Below are 21861 nucleotides of genomic sequence, written 5' to 3'. Positions count from 1 at the left end.
TCTCCCCTGAGCCTCCTCTTCTCCAGGCTAAGCAACCCCAGCTCCCTCAGCCTCTCCTCACAGGGCTGTGCTCCAGACTCCTCCCCAGCCTCCTTGCCCTTCTCTGGACACCTTCAAGAGTCTCAATGTCCTTCTTAAACTGAGGAGCCCAGAACTGGACACAGGACTCAAGGTGTGGCCTAACCAGTGCTGAGCACAGGGCAGAATGACCTCCCTGCTCCTGCTGGCCACACTGTTCCTGATGCAGGCCAGGATGCCATTGGCCTTCTTGGCCACCTGGGCACACTGCTGCCTCATGTTCAGCTGCTGTCAACCAGCACCCCCAGGTCCCTCTCTGCCTGGCTGCTCTCAGCCACTCTGACCCCAGCCTGTAGCTCTGCATGGGGTTGTTGTGGCCAATGTGCAGAACCTGGCACTTGGATGTGTTCTCTCCTGCCCTTGGACTCTGCCCATCTGTCCAGCCTGTCAAGGTCCCTCTGCAGAGCCTCTCTACCCTCCAGCAGATCAACTCCTGCCCCCAGCTTGGTGTCATCAGCAAATTTACTGATGAAGGACTCAATGCCCTCATCCAGATCATCAATGAAGATGTTAAAGAGCACAGGGCCCAGCACTGATCCCTGGGGCACACCACTGGTGCCTGGCTGCCAGCTGGCTGTGGCACCATTCACCACCACTCTCTGGGCTCAGCCTCCAGCCAGCTCCTAACCCAGCTCAGAGTGCTGCTGTCCAAGCCAGGGGCTGACAGCTTGGCCAGGAACAGCAGCAACAGGCTGCTGCCTTTTCACTTCTGAAGGATTTGATCTTCAAGCCATCAGCCTCAGAGTGGAAAAGTAAGTTTGTCTTCATTGACCTTTCCATGCAGGGGGTAGTGAGATGGCTCAAAGCTGATGCCACACATCTCATGTCTCAGCACTGGTTCTGCTCCCACTAAGTTCTTAGTGAACCAACATGAAGAGACTCCAGGGGCTGGGGAGAGCAGTCTGCTTGTCCACAGAGCCTCTCAAACACAGAGCTGACATGCTGGGAGGGCTCCAACCCCTGCTCTTTCAGGTGCCAGCTTCTGAGGCTCCCTATATGAATGCCATCCTTGCTCCCTGCTGTGGTAGGATTCAGTGGTGCCAATTTCTAGTCCTGAATCACTCTCCCATTATCTCAGCTGCCCTAAAGGCTGGATTAAGATCCCTTCCTTCACCCTAAGGGCTATAAAGCATCTTCTAGACACATCAGTCTCCTTTGGAAGACACAGGCCAAGATTTCTACACTACAGCTTAAAAAAGCCAAGCCAAAGAGACACTTGGGAGCATGCAGCTGGCCTCCTGTGGCAGCCCAAAGCAGCAGCAAGAAGATACCCAGCAGCAAGAAGCAGAGCACATACCCTGCTTTACTGCCTCAAAACAACCACCTGGCTTGAGTGGCAAACCTCACTGCAGTGCACCCAGCAGGAAACTGGGGTGGAAGAAGTGTCCAACTGTCTTTGAGGATGGCTATGGCCATGTCCTCCTCTAGTAATACCACACCTGCCTGGCCAGCTTCTCAAAGTCCACTCTTCAGCACCTACCTCTCTACACTCTCTTTGCCAGCACTGCAGAGCCAGCCCCAGGGACTGCCTCTGAAGTGGGGAACAATTCAGCAAAGCATCTGTCACAGACTGGGCAGGATTCCCCAGGCACCCCCTGCCCTAGTGCAGGCTGGGTGTGCCATGGGGCCCAGAGTCAGAAACACTTCATGCCTCAGTTCTGCTGGCTGCTCCCAGATGAGGAAGAGGGAGAAGTGACAGCTGAGGACATCAGGAGGAAGGAGCTTCCCATCACAACCACAGAACCATAGAATCAATAAGGTTGGAAAAGACCTCAGAGATCATCAAGTCCAACCTGTCACCCAACACCTCCTGACTAGCAAACCAAGGCTCCAAGTGCCACATCCAATCCCCCCTTGAACACCTCCAGGGATGGTGACTCCACCACCTCCAGTACCAGATCAGGAGCTCCTGCCTCCTTGTTTACAAATCCAAGACCCTTCCCTAGATAAAATACAGATCCTCTCCCCTCTGCTCCTCTTCCACTGAAGCTGATCTCCACATCTGGAGCAAGCACTACAGGCACAGCTTCCATTCCCTTAGTAAAAGGCTCCAGTGCTGGGGCCTTGCATGATGACTCCTCCCTGGTTCTGCACATGGGCCACAACAACCCCAGGCAGAGCTACAGGCTGGGGTCAGAGTGGCTGAGAGCAGCCAGGCAGAGAGGGACCTGAGGGTACTGGTTGGCAGCAACTGAATATGAGCCAGCAGTGTGCCCAGGTGGCCAAGAAGGCCAATGGCATCCTGGCCTGCATCAGGAACAGTGTGGCCAGCAGGAGCAGGGAAGTCATTGTGCTCTGTGCTCAGCACTGGTTAGGCCACACCTTGAGTCCTGTGTCCAGTTCTGGGCTCCTCAGTTTAGGAAGGATGTTGAGATGCTGGAAGGTGTCCAGAGAAGGGCAACAAAGCTGGGGAGGGGTCTGGAGCACAGCCCTGTGAGGAGAGGCTGAGGGAGCTGGGGTTGCTTAGCCTGGAGAAGAGAAGGCTCAGGGGAGACCTCATTGCCCTCTACAACTCCCTGAAGGGAGGTTGTAGCCAGGTGGGGGTTGGTCTCTTCTCCCAGGCAGCCAGAACCAGAACAAGAGGACACAGTCTCAAGCTGTGCCAGGGGAGGTTTAGGCTGGAGGTGAGGAGAAAGTTCTTCACAGAGAGAGTGATTGCCCATTGGAATGTGCTGCCCAGGGAGGTGGTGGAGTCACCATCACTGGAGGTGTTCAGGAGGAGACTTGACAGGGTGCTTGGTGCCATGGTTTAGTTGATTAGGTGGTGTTGGATGATAGGTTGGACTTGATGATCTTGAAGGTGTCTTCCGACCTGGTTTATTCCATTCTATTCTCCCAAGGACCAACTGCACTAACAACAATGACTTAAAGCTCACCTGGCCCTACAACCACCACAGCTCAGTCTCTGTGAGCTCAGACAACCTCCACCAACTCTACTGCTTGGAAAGATCACAGAACCACACAATGCTAGGGGTTGGAAGGGACCTCCAGAGATTAAGTTCAGCCCTTCTGCCAGAGCAGGATCACCCAGGGCAGGCCACACAGGAACACATCCAAAAGGGTTTTGGAAGGCTCCAGAAGAGGAGACTCCACAACCTCTCTGGGCAGCCTGCTCCAGGGCTCTGGCAACTGTAGCACAAAGAAGCTTCTCCTGATGTTGAGGTGGAACCTCCTGTGCTCCAGCTTGTACCCAGTGTTCCTTGTCCTGTCACTGGGCACCACCAAAAAGAAACCATCACCTTCATCCTGACACCCATCCCTCACCTATTGATAGGTATTGATCAGATCCCCTCTCAGCCTTCTCTTCTCCAGACTAAACAGCCCCAGGGCTCTCAGTCTCTCTTCACAAGGGAGATGCTCAAGTCCCCTAAGCATCCTCATGGCTCTCCCTTGGACTCTCTCCAGCAGATCCCTGTCTCTTTTGAGATGTTAAGTTCCTGCATCACTGAAGCTCCTTTTCATCAGAGGAAATACAACAAGGAGGCTTATGCCAAGCAAGTCTCAGAGGAGCCAGGTGCCCCCCACACACACCTGCAGAACACAGACATGGCTTTCACTTACCAAAATAAATATCTGCCTGAATGATTAACCAGAAGTGGTTGTTGGCATTGATAGTCAGGGCATAGCTCACCAGCTCCTTTACTGTGACAGCCACAGCTTCAAAGTCCACTGACTGAAGACTGCAGGCAAAAAAAATCAACAGAAGAAAGGTAAAACCCCATTCCCAGGTTAGTTTTGTTTGTGCTTTGCTGTTTGGGTGGGGTTTTTTTACACCAATATGATCTCCTCTCTAGGCCAAGGCCCAAGCCCCTTGCATTAGTGTCACTCAAAGAGCAGCTCCAGGAGCACTGCTGAATTGTTTCAATGCAGTAGAACTGGCAGAGTCCAAACACCCTTCTCAGACTTGGGCAGAAAGTCAGAACTTCATCTGTGTCTGACCCCATACAAGCACACAGAGGGTCTCAGTTGTAACAAGTGTGAAGGCCACACCTGACACCACTACAAGCTGATCAGAGCATCTGCATGCATGACCAGACAGCAGCCTCTGGAGCCTTGTGGAACTGGCTGGGAATGCTTTGGAGAGCCCTTCCATGTGGAATCTCCAGCTTTAAACTTGCTTCTTCTCACCCTGCTGCTAAGTTCTGCTGAGAACAACTTCCTTCTGCTTGGTGTTGGACCATACACTGAGGCCTGTCCCAGCAACAAGGAGGCTGCTCAGCCAAACCAGGGAAACACCACTGAAGCACACCAGGCACTGCACACTCACCCAATGCATCTACAGCAGGGAGGCTGTGGCCTCACAGAGCTGGAGAGACACAGCTCAGTGCATCCAGAACAAGGCAACACACAGCCTGTGCCACTCAGAACCTGGGCAACCATTCAAACCCTCCTCAAAATAATGAGGGGTTGTTTTGTTAATGGGTCACATAGCTGCCTACAGCTCAGCACAGCTCACAGCTATGAAAAGTTGTTTCTTGTACCTGCATCTCCATCAAGACCATCACATGAGCAGCAAAACCATTCCTGACACCAGGGCAAGCTGCCCACAGAGAGCAGAGGGGGCAGTGCCACCCTCACCTGGCAGAAATGTCACCAACACTGGGCCACCAACCCCCAGCAGCTGGAACCAAACCAGCCACATCAACACACAGTTTGACAGTTCTAGTTCTGATTGTCTTACTTGGGGATGGATGAGGGCCAGATGGAAATGTGCTCTGCTGCAATATCATTCACAATATCTTCCTGGGAAAGGAGAGATGGTGTGAGAAATGACAGTGGGAAACATTTCAACAAACCCCAGGAAGATGTTTGAGTCACAGAAAGGCTCAGGTTGGAAGGGACCTCAGAGATCATCTGCTCCAACCTCCCCACCAGGGGCAGGGACACCTCTCAGCTAGACTCAGCTGCTCAAGGCCTCATCCAAACCTGGCCTTCAACACCCCTAGGGAGGAGGCAGCCACAACCTCCCTGGGCAGCCTGTTCCAGAGTCTCACCACCCTCAGACTGAAGAACAACTTCCTCAGCTCCACTCTCACCCTGCTCTCCCTCAGCTTCAATCCATTCCCCCTTGTCCTGTCTCTAGACACCCTCAGGAAAAGTCCCTCTGAAGCCTTCCTGGAGGATCTCTTCAGGTACTGGAAGGCAGCACTAAGGTACCCCCCAGAGTCTTCTCCAGGCTGAACACCCCCAGCTCCCTCAGCCTATCCTCACAGCAGAGCTGCTCCAGCCCTTAAATCATCCTTGTGGCCTCCTCTGGACTCACTCCAGCAGCTCTGTGTCCTCCTCCTGCTGGGGACACCAGAACTGGAGGCAGGATTGGAGGTGAGGTCTCAGCAGAGCAGAGTCAAGGGGCAGGATCCCCTCTCTTGCCCTGCTGCCCACCCTCCTCTGGCTGCAGCCCAGCACACAGCTGCTTCCTGGGGAGCTTCTCAGTCAACACTCCCCTGTCTCTTACTTCAGGGCTGCTGTCAGCCCACTCTGCACCCAGCCTGGATTTGTGGCTGGCACTGCTCTGACCTAGTCTATGTCTGTACTCACCCGAACGTTGTGGAGCTTGACAAACAGGGACAATATTGTGGTTAAAACCAATGGTTCCTGCAGGGTGAAAGATAAAAACATCCACATCAACCACCAAAACTCCACCTTCTTCCCCAGGCTTCTGATCATCATGATTCCTGCTGAAATCAGTGAAGGATCCTGCAGCACAAGGATGCTGTGATAAAGTTACTGCAGGAATCAGAGTATCAGTCAGGGTTGGAAGGGACCACAAGGATCATCCAGTTCCAACCCCCCTGCCATGGGCAGGGACACCCCACACTAGATCAGCCTGGCCACAGCCTCATCCAGCCTGGCCTTAAACACCTCCAGGGATGGGGCCTCAACCACCTCCCTGGACAACCCATTCCAGGGCTTCACCACTCTCATGGGGAAGAACTTCCTCCTCACCTCCAGCCTGAATCTCCCCACCTCCAGCTTCATTCCATTCCCCCTAGTCCTATCACTCCCTGAGATCCTGAGCAGTCCCTCCCCAGCCTTCCTGTAGCCCCCTTCAGATACTGGAAGGCCACAATGAGGTCACCTGGGAGCCTTCTCTTCTCCAGACTGAACAGCCCCAACTCCTTCAGTCTGTCCTCACAGCAGAGGTGCTCCAGCCCTTTATTACTCCAGATCCTCCTGCAGAACTCCTTGGCTATAACCTTAAGAGTTTTAAGCCTCTTTACGTTGTTTCTGCAGCTAGAGCCTAACCTTCAGCTAGGCATACAACTTCCTATGCATCCACATACCCACAGGCTATAAACAACTTCCAGTCCCCTGACTTCTGCTGCTGAGTTGTGATGCAAACAGAGCCTCCAGGAGGGATGCTTTGCTTCCTGACAGCTGCAACAAAACCCACTCCTGATGGGAACAGACCTAGCCTTGAATTCTGGCAGGGAAGTTCCCTTTCCAGGCTACCTGCAATGAAACCCACTCCTGATGGGAGCAGATCTACCCTGAGTCATTCTGGCAGTGGAGTTCTCCCTCCAAGCTACCTGCAATGAAACCCACTCCTGATGGGAGCAGATCTACCCTGAGTCATTCTGGCAGTGGAGTTCTCCCTCCAAGCTACCTGCAATAAACCTCACTCCTGATGGGAGCAGATCTACCCTGAGGCACTCTGGCAGTAGAGGTTTTGTGCAAGCTATCCCACGCTGCTTTGTAGAGGGTGCAGCAAAGTCAGAAGTTCCTCAGCCATACAGACTACCTCCACAGCTGGTAGATTGCCTGGAGTTTAACAGGATTGTCTGGAATTTAACCGGAGAAGCCCAACAAAAGACTTAATCAAAGGGAGCCGCGGTTGCAGACACATTCTGAAGACCCTTGACAACTCACCCGAAGCTTTTTGATGAAGGACAGCAATTCACTCCTAAGTGAGAGAGACAAACACCACACCCAGTCAGTGATCATCCACAACAAGGAACACAGGCAAGCAATACACCGGGAACAAGAGGCAGGAAAGCAAGCTCTTCACCTGCCAAAACACTCCTTCACCTCCAAGCTGACAAATGCAGGCTAAAGAAGTTCAAGTGCTCAGGCAGGTCCTTCACTTTTAATGGCCCACTGGCAAGTGTTACATCTAAAACAGGCTGGGCAAGAGGCAGCTCTTATTCATCAGGTTCTAAAAGGCAGGAAAACCGCTTGGAAGTGAAGGCAGCCACTGACTCTAGAAGGGAAACCAACTGAACTGTAACTCTCCCGAGCTAGGACTGCAACACTGACCCTGTGGGCTCTCAGAGGAGCGTCCCCAGGGATCACTCCTAACGCACACTGCACTCTTTCCTCATGCCACAGGAGACACTGTCACCAAAAGACATGCAGAGTCTGTCTGGAAAAGGTTGCACTGCTTCTCTTCCATTGCAGCAACAGGCTCACTGCCCTCCACTGCTTGAATCAGAGGGGGCAGGAAAGGTTCAGTGTCTGAGAGTGCAGCTGTACTGCTTCCTTTCCTTAAGTCTGCAGCCAGCAGGTGCCCTCCCACCCACATCCCACAGCAGTGCCAGCACAGGCACAGGGCTTTCAGGCACACATTAACCTGACCAGCTCCAGCAAGGCAAAGGAACAGGCAGTAGTTTGACAAGGATACCTTTCCCGAGTTTTTATCATAGCATCAGTCAGGGTTGGAAGGGACCACAAGGATCATCCAGTTCCAGCCCCCCTGCCATGGGCAGGGACACCCCACACTAGATCAGCCTGGCCACAGCCTCAGCCAGCCTGGCCTTAAACACCTCCAGGGACAGGGCCTCAACCACCTCCCTGGACAACCCATTCCAGGGCTTCACCACTCTCAGGGGGAAGAACTTCCTCCTCACCTCCAGCCTGAATCTCCCCACCTCCAGCTTCATTCCATTCCCCCTAGTCTTATCACTCCCTGAGATCCTGAGCAGTCCCTCCCCAGCCTTCCTGTAGCCCCCTTCAGATACTGGAAGGCCACAATGAGGTCACCTCAGAGCCTTCTCTTCTCCAGACTGAACAGCCCCAACTCCTTCAGTCTGTCCTCACAGGAGAGGTGCTCCAGCCCTCTGATCATCCTTGTGGCCCTTCTCTGGACACCTTCCAGCACCTCCAGATCCCTCTTGTAATAAGGGCTCCAGAACTGGAGGCAGGACTCCAGGTGGGGTCTCCCCAGAGCTGAGCAGAGGGGGAGAATCACCTCCCTTGCCCTGCTGGCCACACTTCTCCTGATGCAGCCCAGGATCTGGTTGGCTTTCTGGGCTGCAAGTGCACACTGAGAGCTCCTGTTGAGCTTCTCCTCCCCCAGCACCCCCAAGTCTCTCTCCTCAGGGCTGCTTTCCAGCCAGTCCCTGCCCAGCCTGCATTTGTGCCTGGGATTGCCTCCACCCAGCTGCAGGACCCTGCCCTTGGTCTTGTTGAACCTCCTGAGGTTGGCTTGTGCCCACCTCTCCAGCCTGTCCAGGTCCCTCTAGATGGCCTCCCTTCCCTCCAGCCTGTCTGCTGCACCACACAGCTTGGTGTCATCAGCAAACTTGCTGAGGGTGCACTCAATGCCACTGTCCATGGCACCCACAAAGATGTTGAACAAGCCTGGTCCCAGGACTGATCCCTGAGGGACTCTGCTTGTCCCTGGCCTCCACTGGGACATGGAGCCATGGACAGCCACTCTTTGGGTGCAGCCATCAAGCCAGTTCTGTATCCAGCTAGTGGTCCCCCCCATCTTTAACACAAAAGCTGTCCAACAGAACCACACATCCCAGAATTCACCATAGCAGGCAACTCACAATGGAGCTTAAGAAAAGGCCCAGACCTCTGAGTGGACAAACAAAGTTAAGGTTAAGTGACAGTGAAATTACTCCAATCAAGAATATTTTCTTCCCCTCCCCATTTGAAGCAGAATTCCATTTCAGTATTGACTAACACTTAGCCTCAGGTTTCTGAGCCCAAAGCTAAGCACAGACACCTATGCTGTGAGCTGTGTTTAATACAGCTGTAAAAGTCAGTCACTGACACAGTCAGTGGAGCCTGCAGAGCAATTCTCTTCAGGGCAGAGCACACACCTCCAGTCCTCAGCTAAACTGGCCCCTGGATGCTGCTGCCTTTACTGCAGACCTACAGTGCTAAGTGCAGCACAGACATCAGTGCTTTGGTGCCTGTGTGCTCACCTGAATCCCATACACTCCCTCTCTCTGTCTGCAAATGAGTCACCACCTCATTGCTAATCCCCACCACCACCCAACTGTTCACTCTGAGGTCTTTAGCTGCTGCCACCACTCCAGGCCATTTTGGAAGGGAATGTGGGGTCAAACATACAATTGTAACAGCCATACCTGTACATAATGCCCAGGGTAGACTCTCTGTGCTTTATCAAACTGACTCTGCCATCATTCCCACGTTTGTGCTGGTTGGAGACACTGCAGATTTGCACAACCACTTCCCAAAGGTCTTTAGCTGTTCTTCTGCTTTCTTTGGGACCTGGAAGCTCTTTGCATGTAGCAGCCAGCAACTGTCCCAGCTAGGAAATGCAAGGGGAGGCAAAAAGAAAGAAATCAAGCACCACAGCTTCTCTGAATGCTGAGTACAGCAATGGAACTGCTGGCAGCTGAAATGGCCAAGCAAGTGATTCTGAGTTACAGACTGCAAAGCAAAGTGAGTAAACTTTGCAGCAGGGACACCCAGGAGGAACCTGGAGGACAGGAATTACACAACAGAGGTTTGTTTTCCTCTTTATTAGTTTCCTTAGGGTGTTATTTCCTTATTAGATGCTGCAGAAACCAAGCTTCACACCCTACTGAAACAATACTGCATAAAACCTAAACCCATCAAATGCAGTTATACACAGGCTGGCTCCCTGGAAGTGCCTTTCATACCCCTGCACTGAAAGGGGCATCCTCTGCTACAGAGGAAAAGCTGAAGCTCACAAGGGAAACTGGGAAATTCAACAGGTAAGCAGGGCAGGCCCAGAATGAATCTGCCCTGGCTTCTGATCCACATTCAGCTTCCTTGCCTGACTCTGAAGCAGAAAGGCTGCTGCCAAACCATTTTGAAAGCAAAGTTCCAAACCAGGCAGTGCTGGGTTAGAAACTGGAACCATTACAGTGCATCTGGGTGGGGGAAAAACGTCTTAGGAACAGGATAAAACCAAGCAGCCATGAAGCCTGAGATCTGTCCACTTCTCATGCAAGGACCTAGGCCAAGTTCCAGCTGAGAGATGAGTCCTCTATGGAAGAGCTACACAGCTTCACTCAGCTTATGGACCACAACCACATGTTTATGGAACAAAGCTCAGCTGGCAGTCAGCAAGGGCCTTAAAAAACACAGCCTGTGCATCTCTCCTTGTGGCACAGCCTGCAGGCCTCCTGTCACTTAGCCCTGCTGTCTTCTACACCAAACTTAACTCTTTACAGCAGCACTCAAGACACAAGGCAACATGCTTTTAAAGGTACAGAAGACTTCAGGAGGGAAAAGGGAATTACAGCTGGCAAGCTTGGAGACTGAGCACTCATTACCTTCACATAAGGATTAGTCTGAACCAGAGGCAATGGAACTTGCATGGTCAAATACTCATTCTCACACCAGTTTAACAGGAAGGCAACACACTCTTCAGCTATCACTTGTCGGAGAGGAATATCTGGAAGAAAAGAGGTCCTCTGCTTAAACCTTTGGGTTCTCCCCCCAGAGAATAGTGTTAGATGAAAACAAGCAAAACCCATTCCCTCTCATCAGCCATTTCTGTTCCATAACAACCCCAGAATCCCCTGGGTTGGAAGGGACCTCCAAAGGTCATCCAGTCCAAACCCCTCTGCAGTCAGCAGGGCTATCCTCTGCTAGATCAGGTTGCCCACAGCCCTGATGAGCCTCACTTTGAGTATCTCCAGCAATGGGACCCCAGCCACCTCCCTGGGCAACCTGTTCCAGTGTTCCACCACCCTCCCAGTAAAGAGCCTGTTCCTAACATCCAATCTAAACCTGCTCTTCTCCAGTTTGTTCAAGCCTCTTCAAGTCAGAAGCAACACCAGCTTCCTCTAACCACAAGAGGACTCCCCCAGTGTGAAACCATGCAGACTGCTTTACCAACTGGCAAACTTCATAGGCAGGAAGGTAGACATCTTTACCCTGTTCAAGTCCTTCAAATGGCACTGTCAGTGTTTTGCAATATGTAGGCATCATGATGCTGCTGCTCCCTAAAGACTCACTAAACCCAGTGCCAAGCTCCACTCATTTTCAGGCAAACAGTGAATCTCCAACACAAGGTTGGTTCCTCTCCTCTCTCTCTGAAGCTGTGTACTTCCCTGTGTCTCAGGCAGGACAGCCATGCACTTACCAGGCACTCTCATTTCCAAATAGCCACGGACTCTGCTGATGAGGTCAGAGGGAGGACGCTCCCCAGAAGCGCCAGGCCCAGCTTCATGAGTGTAAATGTCCAGGAGCAGCATCTCATTCAGCATCACCTGGCGGAGCTTCGGAGAGAACTCCGTCACGAGCTCTAAGCAAGCAGCAAAAAGCTGCTTTGCATGGACAAAATCCTGCAAGAGCAAAGGGTGTGCAAGAATGAGTCCCAGGGCATTCACAATGGAAAAAACTAAGAGCTCAAGTGCTCTATCCTGGCTGAACAAGCCTCCACACCCATCATCATCAGAACTGCTCAGGCATCTCACAGTTACTGTCTATATTGTTGAGTCCTTTGGACTTGACAGTTCACAGAAGCACAGACACATTTGGGTTGGAAAAGACCCTCAGGGTCACCAAGTCCAACCATTAACCCTACTCTACAAGGGTCACCCCTGAACCATATCCCCAAGTACCACATCCAAACCAACTTTAAACACATCCAGGCTTGGGGACTCTACCACCTCCCTGGGCAGCTCATTCCAGTGCCTGACCACTCTTGCTGGGAAAAAGGTTTTCCTACTGTCCAGCCTAAGTGTACCCTGGTGCAGCTTGAGGCCATTCCCTCTTGTTCTGTCCCTAATTACCTGTGAGAAGAGACCAGCAGCAGCCTCTCCACAACCTCCTTTCAGGTAGTTGTAGATAGCAGTGAGGTCTCCCCTCAGCCTCTTTTCCAAACTAACCATCCCCAACTCCTTCAGTTGCTCTTCATCACATTTCTTCTCCAGGCCCTTCACAGCTTCCTTGCCCTCCTGTGCCCTGGCTCCAGCACCTCCACAGCTCTCCTGTATTGAGGTGCCCCAAGCTGGACGCAATACTCAAGGTGTGGCCTCCCCAGAGCTGAGTACCAGCGAACAATCAGCTCCCTGCTCCTGCTGGACACAGCATTGCTGATCCCAGCCAGGATGCCTCTGGCTTTCTCGGCCACCTGGGCACACTGATGGCTCCTGTTCAGTTGCCTGCCCATTAGACAGTTTCAGATTGAACAGGGAGCTTCAAGCAGTTTCAGTCTGAGCATGAAGTTTAAGCAAACCCATAGCAGAAGCAGTCACTGGCACTGGGTGCAGTTTGGTTTGCCTTGCAGTTTAACAAGCTCCACTATTGCCAGTTACAAGGAAAAGAGATCAGCGAGACAGGCACCCAGAGCAGCACTTCACATCACTCCTCCAGCAGGGTTTTCCATACATGCAGTCTTGTTTAAATCCCAGTTGTCCCAACTAACTCACCAGTAAGGTCAGGTGGCTTGCTCACCTTAATGGCACAGCAGTGCAATCCCTTGGCCATGAGGATGTAGACCAAATCCCTAGTCAGACTGTCTTTGATTCCTAAAATAACATTGCCGTAAACATTTGGTACTTCCCACTGGGAGAGAAATACACACAGGACATTTGCACAGGAACAGCTTTTAGAGTCCACATTCACTGCTTCAAATCCTACAAACAAAACTCAAACATTGAAAAGGGACTGGCATTTCGGAGGCAGCGCTTGCAGCCCTGCACCTAAGCAGAGGCTGATGTGCTGCTTGGGTAGCAGCACAGCAATGGCAGCAGCTACCCTGATTTGTTCTTACTCTGAATGTACAACAGGTGTGTGTGGGGGGGAAAAACACCAGCAAAAAACAAACAATGAAGCCTTATTTCATTAAAGGAAAAGTCTTTCTGCTCCCAGTCCTTAATGACAGAAATTAGACCTGGCCCAGTCAGCGGCCCCCCAAGGGGGCTGCCGGTGGGGCCCTGCTCGGCCAACCCCAAGGGGCTGCCCGCAGGCCCCGCTCAGCCTCTCAGCCAGGCCCTGCTGAGCAGTCAGAAGACCAACAGAAATTTAAGCTAATTTTGCCTACCCATCAGAATACTGAAAGAAATTTGAGCTGGTTTTGCTAAGTAGTCAGAAGACTACCACATATTCAAGCTAATTTTGCCTACTGTCAATAGACCAACAGAAAGTTAAGCTAATTTCGCCTACCCATCAGAATACTGCAAGAAATAAACAGGTTTTGCTAACTAGTCAGAAGACTAACAGAAATTTGAGCAGGTTTTGCTAACTAGTCAGAAGACTAACAGAAATTTGAGCTGGTTTTGCTAACTAGTCAGAAGACCAACAGAAATTTGAGCTGGTTTTGCTAACTAGTCAGAAGACCAACAGAAATTTGAGCAGGTTTTGCTAACTAGTCAGAAGACCAACAGAAATTTGAGCTGGTTTTGCTAACTAGTCAGAAGACTAACAGAAATTTAAACTGGTTTTGCTAACTGAAAGCAAAAGCTACAGAAGTTTGTCATCTCCCAAAGGAAGCTTGTGATGCATCCACCAATTCCTTCAAGCTCTGGGTTGTCTTTAGGCAGGTATGCTGCTTATTGCCCAACCATTAAGCAGGGTGGGGGAGGGGGAGGGGAAGTCACACTGAGGATCTGTGACAAAGCTTTGACTGTTCATTGCAGCTAATCAGTTGTTGAATCCCTCTCTTGTTAGCAGCTGGAATGGATTACCTTGTTTGAGACAGTCCAGAACTGGCGCTCGGAAGTCATCCCGTGCAGCTCGATCAGGATCTGCCGAATCCTCCGGGGGTCTACTGACAGGATGAGCTGATGCTCAAGCTGGCCAATGTTGACACTGGGTGAAGCTAACAGCAAAAGCAAATCAGGTCTCCAGTGCATTCCTTCAGAATACAATGCTTGCATTTCTTTACTATGTAACATATGAGGCCCTGAGGAAACCTCCTTGTGGCCTTCCAGTATCTGAAGGGGCTACAGGAAGGCTGGGGAGGGACTGCTCAGGATCTCAGGGAGTGATAGGACTAGGGGGAATGGAATGAAGCTGGAGGTGGGGAGATTTTTAGGGTGTCAAGTAGTGACAGGACTGGGGGGAATGGAGCAAAACTAGAAGTGGGTAGAGTCAGCTTGGATGTTAGGAAGTTGTTCCCCTTGAGGGTGGTGAGAGACTGGCACAGGTTGCCCAGGGAGGTGGTGGAAGCCTCATGCCAGGAGGTTTCTGCAGCCAGACTGGATGTGGCTGTGAGCAACCTGCTGTAGTGTGAGGTGTCCCTGCCCATGGCAAGGGGATTGGAACTGGCTGAGCCTTGAGGTCCCTTCCAACCCTGACAGTTCTGTGATTTTAAGTGTAACAATGCCAACAGCAGATACAGCAATGCCTTCCTGGGCCTTGTACAAGCTTTTATGCCCCTCCACAAACACCCTGTGCTAGCTTGCTAGCTTCTTAGCTTCCCCAACCTAAAGGGCTGCTTGCAATGCCCCTTCCTTTTTTCACACCAGCAGCCCTAAGTATTCCTTTACTCTTGTTACAGTAAAGCAATAGGTTTAAGATCTGCACCACAAAGTCTTCCTATACTGCTACAGTGAAAGTATTAATTGGCTTAAAATCAATGCAAGACTGTGTTAGAGCTGGAAAGGGAAGTTCTTTCCAGCTTCAGTCACCACCTGGCACCTCTTATGTCAGCTCTGACTTGCGCAGCTGCACAGCCAGCCAGCTGCACTGGGAAGTTAACTGGCCAGCTTGGTAGGTTTAAAACTTCACCCAGGTGGCACTCCTGGTCCAGCTCACCACACAGTCACAGAAGCCTTAGTGCTGGTCTAAGTCCAGAGGCAGGGGCCTCCTTTCTGTGAGCAGCTGCCACAGCCAGATTTGGTTCAAATCAACTGCCATAACCTCTCTCACTTGGTCAGCTAGGACACATTCATTTGAGCTTATCTATTACAGTCAGTTGAGATATAAACAACACACAAACAAGGAAGAGCCAACCTCTTGAACAAGGGTGACATTCACCAACTAAAAATGGGAAGGAACAAGTTCTTTACCATGAGGGTAGTGGGAATATTGGAAGAGGTTGCCCAGGGAGGTGGTTGGGGCCCCAGCCCTGGAGATATTCAAGGTGAGGCTTGAGAGAATAGAATAGACCAGACCAGGTTGGAAGCGACCTTCAAGATCATCAAGACCAACCTATCATCCAACACCACCTAATCAACTAACCCATGGCACCAAGCACTCTATCAAGTCTCCTCCTGAACACCTCCAATGATGGTGTCTCCACCACCTCCCTGGGCAGCACATTCCAATGACCAATCACTCTCTGTGTAGGACTTCCTCCTAACCTCCAGCCTAAACCTCCTCTGGCACAGCCTGAGCTTGTTCTGCTGCTGCTTGCCTGGGAGAAGAGACCAACCTCCACCTGGCTACAACCTCCCTTCAGGTAGTTGTAGAGAGCAAGAAGGTCACCCCTGAGCCTCCTCTTCTCCAGGCTAAGCAACCCCAGCTCCCTCAGCCTCTCCTCACAGGGCTGTGCTCCAAACCCCTCACCAACTTTGTTGCCCTTCTCTGGACACGCTCCAGCAAGGCAACCTCCTTCCTAAACTGAGGGGCCCAGAACTGGACACAGGACTCAAGGTGTGGCAGAGCTCTGGGCAACCTGAACTATAGTTGAGGATGCCCCTGCTGACTGCAGAGGGGATTGGACTGGATGACCTCTAGAGGTTCCTTCCAACCCCGACCACTCTGTGCTAAGTATCCTCTCTAAAAATATTCTCTTCTAAGCTCTGAGAACAGAGCTGCACATAGCATGGAAACATGCCTGCAGACAGGTTACTGGGAGTGCTGTGAAGATCACCTGGGATGTCATAGAAGGAGGTGACAGGTTTTGTGCACAGGTTGATTCGAGGAGATCTCTTCCGCATCTGATCCACCAGCAGCTTCCGCTCGTCATCTTTCAGCAGCTTCATGAACAGCTCATGAGACGAAACCATGAAGACAAGCTGAAGGTCTTCCAAACCCAAACACAAGTTTCTAAGCAAATCAAAGAAAAGGGGAAAAAAAGGGAAAAAAAAAAGAGAGACAAACATTAGTATGAGAGCAGGACAAAAACAAGCAGTGAAGCAAGCAGTGAAGCTCGCAAAGCATTTCTTGTGCTTCGTCAGATGGCTCTCAAAGGAGAAACTGAAGCCCTCTTCAGCTGGGTACGTACTTGAGAAATGCTGCCATCCTCCTCTTCAGTTCTTCAGAAGCATTTTCCAAGTCTATTGATCTTGAACAAACCTGGGAAAGAAGGCAGAAAACAGTCAAGAAGCCCCTCAGAGCTCTCTCGGGTCTTTAGCTCCGGAGTGTGCTAGGGCCCAGGCCTCTGACTGCCAATTAGTCTCAACCAGAAGCCCTCGCTCTGAAGGGAGGCAACTAAGTTGCCTCTAGCTATCACAGATGGGTCACAGAATCATACAACCATGGAATCAATAAGGTTGGAAAAGAGATCACCAAGTCCAAACTATCACCCAACACCTCCTGACAACTAAACCATGGCTCCAAGTGCCACATCCAAGCCCCTCATGAGCACCTGCAGAGACTCCACCACCTCCCTGGGCAGCACATTCCAATGGCCAATCTCTCTTGCTGGGAAGAACTTTCTCCTCACCTCCAGCTTAAACCTCCCCTGGCACAGCTTGAGACTGTGTCCTCTTGTTCTGGTGCTGGCTGCCTGGGAGAAGAGACCAACCCCCACCTGGCTACAACCTCCCTCCAGGTAGTTGTAGAGGGCAATGAGGTCTCCCCTGAGCCTCCGCTTCTCCAGGCTAAGCAACCCCAGCTCCCTCAGCCTCTCCTCACAGGGCTGTGCTCAAGGCCTATCCCCAGCCTTGTTGCCTTTCTCTGGACACCTTCAAGTGTCTCAATGTCCTTCTTAAATTGAGGAGCTCAGAACTGGACACAGGACTCAAGGTGTGGCCTAACCAGTGCAGAGTACAGGGCACAATGACTTCCCTGCTCCTGCTGGCCACACTGTTCCTGATGCAGGCCAGGATGCCATTGGCCTTCTTGGCCACCTGGGCACTCTGCTGGCTCATGTTCAGCTGCTGCCAACCAGTACCCCCAGGTCTCTTTCTGCCTGGCTGCTCTCAGCCACTCTGACCCCAGCCTGTAGCTCTGCCTGGGGTTGTTGTGGCCAAAATGCAGCACTTGGGACTTGTTGAATGCCATTCTGTTGGACTCTGTCTGTCCAGCCTGGCAAGGTCCTTCTGCAGAGCTCTCCTACCCTCTAACAGATCAACTCCTGCCCCCAGCTTGCTGTCAGCTGCAAATTTACTGATGATGGACTCAATGCCCTCATCCAGATCATCAATAAAGATATTGAACAGGCTGGGGCCCAGCACTGATCCCTGGGGCACACCACTGGTGCCTGGCTGCCAGCTGGCTGTGGTACTATTCACCACCACTCTCTGGGCTCAGCCTCCAGCCAGTTCCTAACCCAGCTCAGAGTGCTGCTGTCCAAGCCAGGGGCTGACAGCTTGATCAGTTTCTGTCAACCAGCACTCAAAAGAAGCTGCTTCAGACAACTGTGATCTCCCTCTCAGGCACAATGCACACTCCCTCTTTCCGGCTCCTCTGATATTTAGGTGTGCTGCTGCTGGGTGTCTCAGTGTCAGCCAGCCTCACAAGATCATTAACTACACAGTAACAAAGCACTTCTGTGTGAGCTTAAGGACGAACCAACGCTGAAATGCAAAGCAGTGAGGTTCACCAGGGATTGAAATTGTGGTTTGGTTTTGTTTGCTAAAAAGCAGCAGTTGGAAGCTAATGAGATAGCTGAATTTCATTGCCAGCTTGTTAGGAGCCTTTTTGAGAAACCTGTTCCAGTCCTAGGGTGGACTGGTATGGAAACAGCTTCTACTTACTCTGAAGCAGAGCACTGTCAGCCAGTTCTTGTCACATACTTGAAGAGACAAGCAAAAGAGAAGGCACAGATTTGGAAGAGAATGCTAGAATGGCTCAGCTTGCAAGGGACCTCAGAGATCAGCTACTGCAACCTTCCCCCCATGGGCAAGGATGCCCCTCAACTATACTTGGCTGCTCAAGGCCTCATTCAACCTGGCCTTCAACATTTTCCAGGGGGGAAGAAGCCACAACATCCCCAGGCAGCCTGTCCCAGAGTCTTACTACCCTGGTATTGAAGAACTTCTTCCTAAGATCCAATCTAAACTTACTCTCCCTTAGCTCCAAACCATTCTCCCTTGTCCTGTCTCTAGACACCCTTATGAAAAGTTCCTCTGCAGCCTTCCTGTAGGATCCCTTCAGCCATTGGAAAGCAGCTCTAAGGTCCCCCCTGGTCTTCTCCTCCACTGGCTGAACACCCCCAGCTCCCTCAGCCTGTCCTCACAGCCTTTGGGTCATCCTTGTGGCCCTCCTCTGGATTCACTCCAACACCTGTGCCCTCCTCCTGCTGGGGACACCAGAACTGGAGGCAGGGTCTCAGGAGATGTGAACACAACAGCAGAGCAACAGGAAGCTTAGTTTGAGCAGTAACAGTTTCCTACAAAGCTTCACTGAAAGTAAGAATTCAGGTGTGTCACACACACCAACCCAGGGTCATTCCACAACAACTTAACTTTTACAACAAAGCTTTCCTCTTTTCCTGGTATCTCTCCCCATCTTGGAGATTTTTTCCTTTGTCCCTTGAAAACACTTTCCATAATAGCTCTGAGAAATGCAGTGATGTCAGGAGCAGCAGCAGCAGCAGCAATCTCAAACCTAAGCTGAACCACAAGCCAACAGCAGCTCCTCCCCCCACGAGGTGGAAATGGAGCTATGCAAACAGACATGAGGCACTACTGACTCAGAAGAACAGTGAAGAGGTGATTGGGAACAGTCAGCATGGCTTCACCAAGGGCAGATCCTGCCTGACCAACCTGGTGGCCTTCTCTGAACAGGTGACAACATCAATAGCTGAGGGGAGAGCAACTGATGTCGTTTGCCTGGACCTGAGCACAGCCTTCGACACTGTCCCACACCACATCCTGGTCTCCAGGCTGGTGACACATGGCTGTGATGGGTGACCACTGGATGGATACAGAACTGGCTTGATGGCTGCACCCAAAGAGTGGCTGTCAATGGCTCCATGTCCCAGTGGAGGCCAGGGACAAGCAGAGTCCCTCAGGGATCAGTCCTGGCACCAGGCTTGTTCAACATCTTTGTGGGTGCCATGGACAGTGGCACTGAGTGCACCCTTAGCAGGTTTGCTGATGACACCAAGCTGTGTGGTGCAGCAGACAGGCTGGAGGGAAGGGAGGCCATCTAGAGGGACCTGGACAGGCTGGAGAGGTGGGCACAAGCCAACCTCAGGAGGTTCAACAAGACCAAGGGCAGGGTCCTGCAGCTGGGTGGAGGCAATCCCAGGCACAAATCCAGGCTGGGCAGGGACTGGCTGGAAAGCAGCCCTGAGGAGAGAGACTTGGGGGTGCTGGGGGAGGAGAAGCTCAACAGGAGCTCTCAGTGTGCACTTGCAGCCCAGAAAGCCAATCAGATCCTGGGCTGCATCAGGAGAAGTGTGGCCAGCAGGGCAAGGGAGGTGATTCTCCCCCTCTGCTCAGCTCTGGGGAGACCCCACCTGGAGCACTGCCTCCAGTTCTGGAGCCCCTATTACAAGAGGGATCTGGAGGTGCTGGAAGGTGTCCAGAGAAGTACCTCTCCTATGAGGACAGACTGAAGGAGTTGGGGCTGTTCAGTCTGGAGAAGAGAAGGCTCCCAGGTGACCTCATTGTGGCCTTCCAGTATCTGAAGGGGGCTCCAAGAATGCTGGGGAGGAACTGCTCAGGATCTCAGGGAGTGATAGGACTAGGGGGAATGGAATGAAGCTGGAGGTGGGGAGATTCAGGTTGGAGGTGAGGAGCAAGTTCTTCCCCATGAGAGTGGTGAAGCCCTGGAATGGGTTGTCCAGGGAGGTGGTTGGGGCCCTGTCCCTGGAGGTGTTTAAGGCCAGGCTGGATGAGGCTGTGGCCAGGCTGATCTAGTGTGGGGTGTCCCTGCCCATGGCAGGGGGGTTGGAACTAGATGATCCTTGTGGTCCCTTCCAACCCTGACTGATGCTGTGATACTATGATCATATTAATTGTGCTAACTGCAAAGGCACTGAAGGAAGTTGGAGAAGCTACCCCTAGGAACTATTTTTCTCTGCTTCAGAAGCCTGAGCACTGCTTGCAGCAGTAATACAGTTGCAGTTGCATGAGGAAGGAGATCTCCCTAAAGCCCATTTCCCCTTCTGACTTCAGAGGGTGTCTTACCTCGAGGAGGAAATCTATTTTCTCCTTGTTGGGTCTCAGGAACAGCTGGCAAAACCTGACATCGATTATTTCCCCCTGCAACACATCACAGACTGTGTTGCACACACAGACCTTGAAACAAACTTCCTCCAGAGCATCATTCCTGCATGGACACAAAGGCAAAGATGACAGAATGTCTCTGATGAGCAGAGCCGGTGCCAGAGCCCCACCCAAGCCTGCAGCACATGCCTCTGTCCTCACTGATGTTTTACTCAGGCTGTAATTCAGTTTACCCAGGGCCTCACTTCCTTTGAAAGAAGATGCCCTCCCTGCCCACAGCTCTGGTTCACAAGCAGATTTCACTATCCCTTCAGCCTGGGCACAGGAATTCTAACAGGAGCAGTATGACTGACACACAGCTGCATGGCTTCTTGCCAAGCATGCCCTGAGCATGGCTGTCAGCCCAAAAGACTTGAAGAGTATTTATGCATTTCACAACACACACTCCTTGGACTAAAATCAAGAGAAATAACCACAAATCATGGCTTAATCCTTCTCTGTTTGTCTTGACTATATTGCAGAGTCACACTCCACCCTGCTCTGCCTAGTACTCCTCACTGAAAGTGCTCCACAAGAGCCACACCAGAGGTGAAAACACCCACACACAGTGCTAAGCTACGTGCTCCAAGATCCAGTTCTGAGAGATATTTGGCTCCTTCCTGACTGAAGTGAAAGCTGAACTCAAGTTCTTACACAAGAGGCTGTCACCACTGATCCTTCTTTTTCCTCACCCAAGCATTTGCAAAACTCAGGCTCTCTCACTTCAAGACCTGCAGGCACTTTCCCTTCAAAGAATGATTACCACCACTACTACCTGCAGAGGTTATCCATGGAGCCCTGATTCAAGTGCCTAAGCCCCAGAGAAGGTTGAATTTTTGATGCAGCCACATGATTAGCATTTCTCAGGTGAAAGCCATCCACAAGCTGCCCTTGTGATGTGCCTAATTCTCTTCACTTACTAGAATTCTTGTTTTAATGAATGTCCCATCCTAATCCTTCAGCCCTGGGCTGGTTCAGTTCAGCAGGACATCAGGCTCCTAACCACAGGTATCTACACTCCAGGTGCACCCAATGAACTACATCTCCTACAATACAATAGTATGGTCAGCCTGACCAGCTTTGGCTTCAAGGTTTAGAAGCCTCCAAAGAGGCATTAACCAGCAGATCCCTATCTTGAACTGGGGAGCCCCAAACTGCACACAGTATTCCAGGTGTGGTCTCTCCAGGGCAGAGCAGAGGGGCAGCAGAAACTCCCCAGCCCTGCTGGCCACACTTTTCTTGCTGCACCCCAGGATGCTCTTGGCTCTGTTGGCCACAA

At 51.6% G+C, this 21861-nt stretch overlaps 1 protein-coding gene across 2 annotated transcripts in view; it reads right to left on the bottom strand.

The window, feature by feature from the left end:
* INTS8 (integrator complex subunit 8) overlaps positions 1–21861 on the bottom strand; it is a 39200-nt gene that overhangs the window by 5199 nt on the left and 12140 nt on the right. The window contains exons 10-21 of one of the 2 annotated variants that reach the window (XM_068164333.1): positions 20505–20646; positions 16427–16497; positions 16073–16248; positions 13941–14074; positions 12709–12819; positions 11393–11594; positions 10578–10699; positions 9399–9583; positions 6949–6982; positions 5617–5673; positions 4760–4821; positions 3640–3758 (exon numbers count right to left, since the gene is read on the bottom strand). In XM_068164333.1, coding sequence (XP_068020434.1) covers positions 3640–3758; positions 4760–4821; positions 5617–5673; positions 6949–6982; positions 9399–9583; positions 10578–10699; positions 11393–11594; positions 12709–12819; positions 13941–14074; positions 16073–16248; positions 16427–16497; positions 20505–20646 — 1415 coding nt within the window. The remainder of the gene's footprint in view (positions 1–3639; positions 3759–4759; positions 4822–5616; positions 5674–6948; positions 6983–9398; positions 9584–10577; positions 10700–11392; positions 11595–12708; positions 12820–13940; positions 14075–16072; positions 16249–16426; positions 16498–20504; positions 20647–21861) is intronic. The other variant, XM_068164334.1, reaches the window with a different exon arrangement.

The sequence above is a fragment of the Melanerpes formicivorus genome, unplaced genomic scaffold (assembly GCF_026170545.1).
Source record: "Melanerpes formicivorus ecotype bairdi unplaced genomic scaffold, bMelFor1.0.p_v2 SCAF_79, whole genome shotgun sequence".
Taxonomy (NCBI): Eukaryota; Metazoa; Chordata; class Aves; order Piciformes; family Picidae; genus Melanerpes; species Melanerpes formicivorus.
This window is presented reverse-complemented; position numbering and strand designations above follow the sequence as displayed.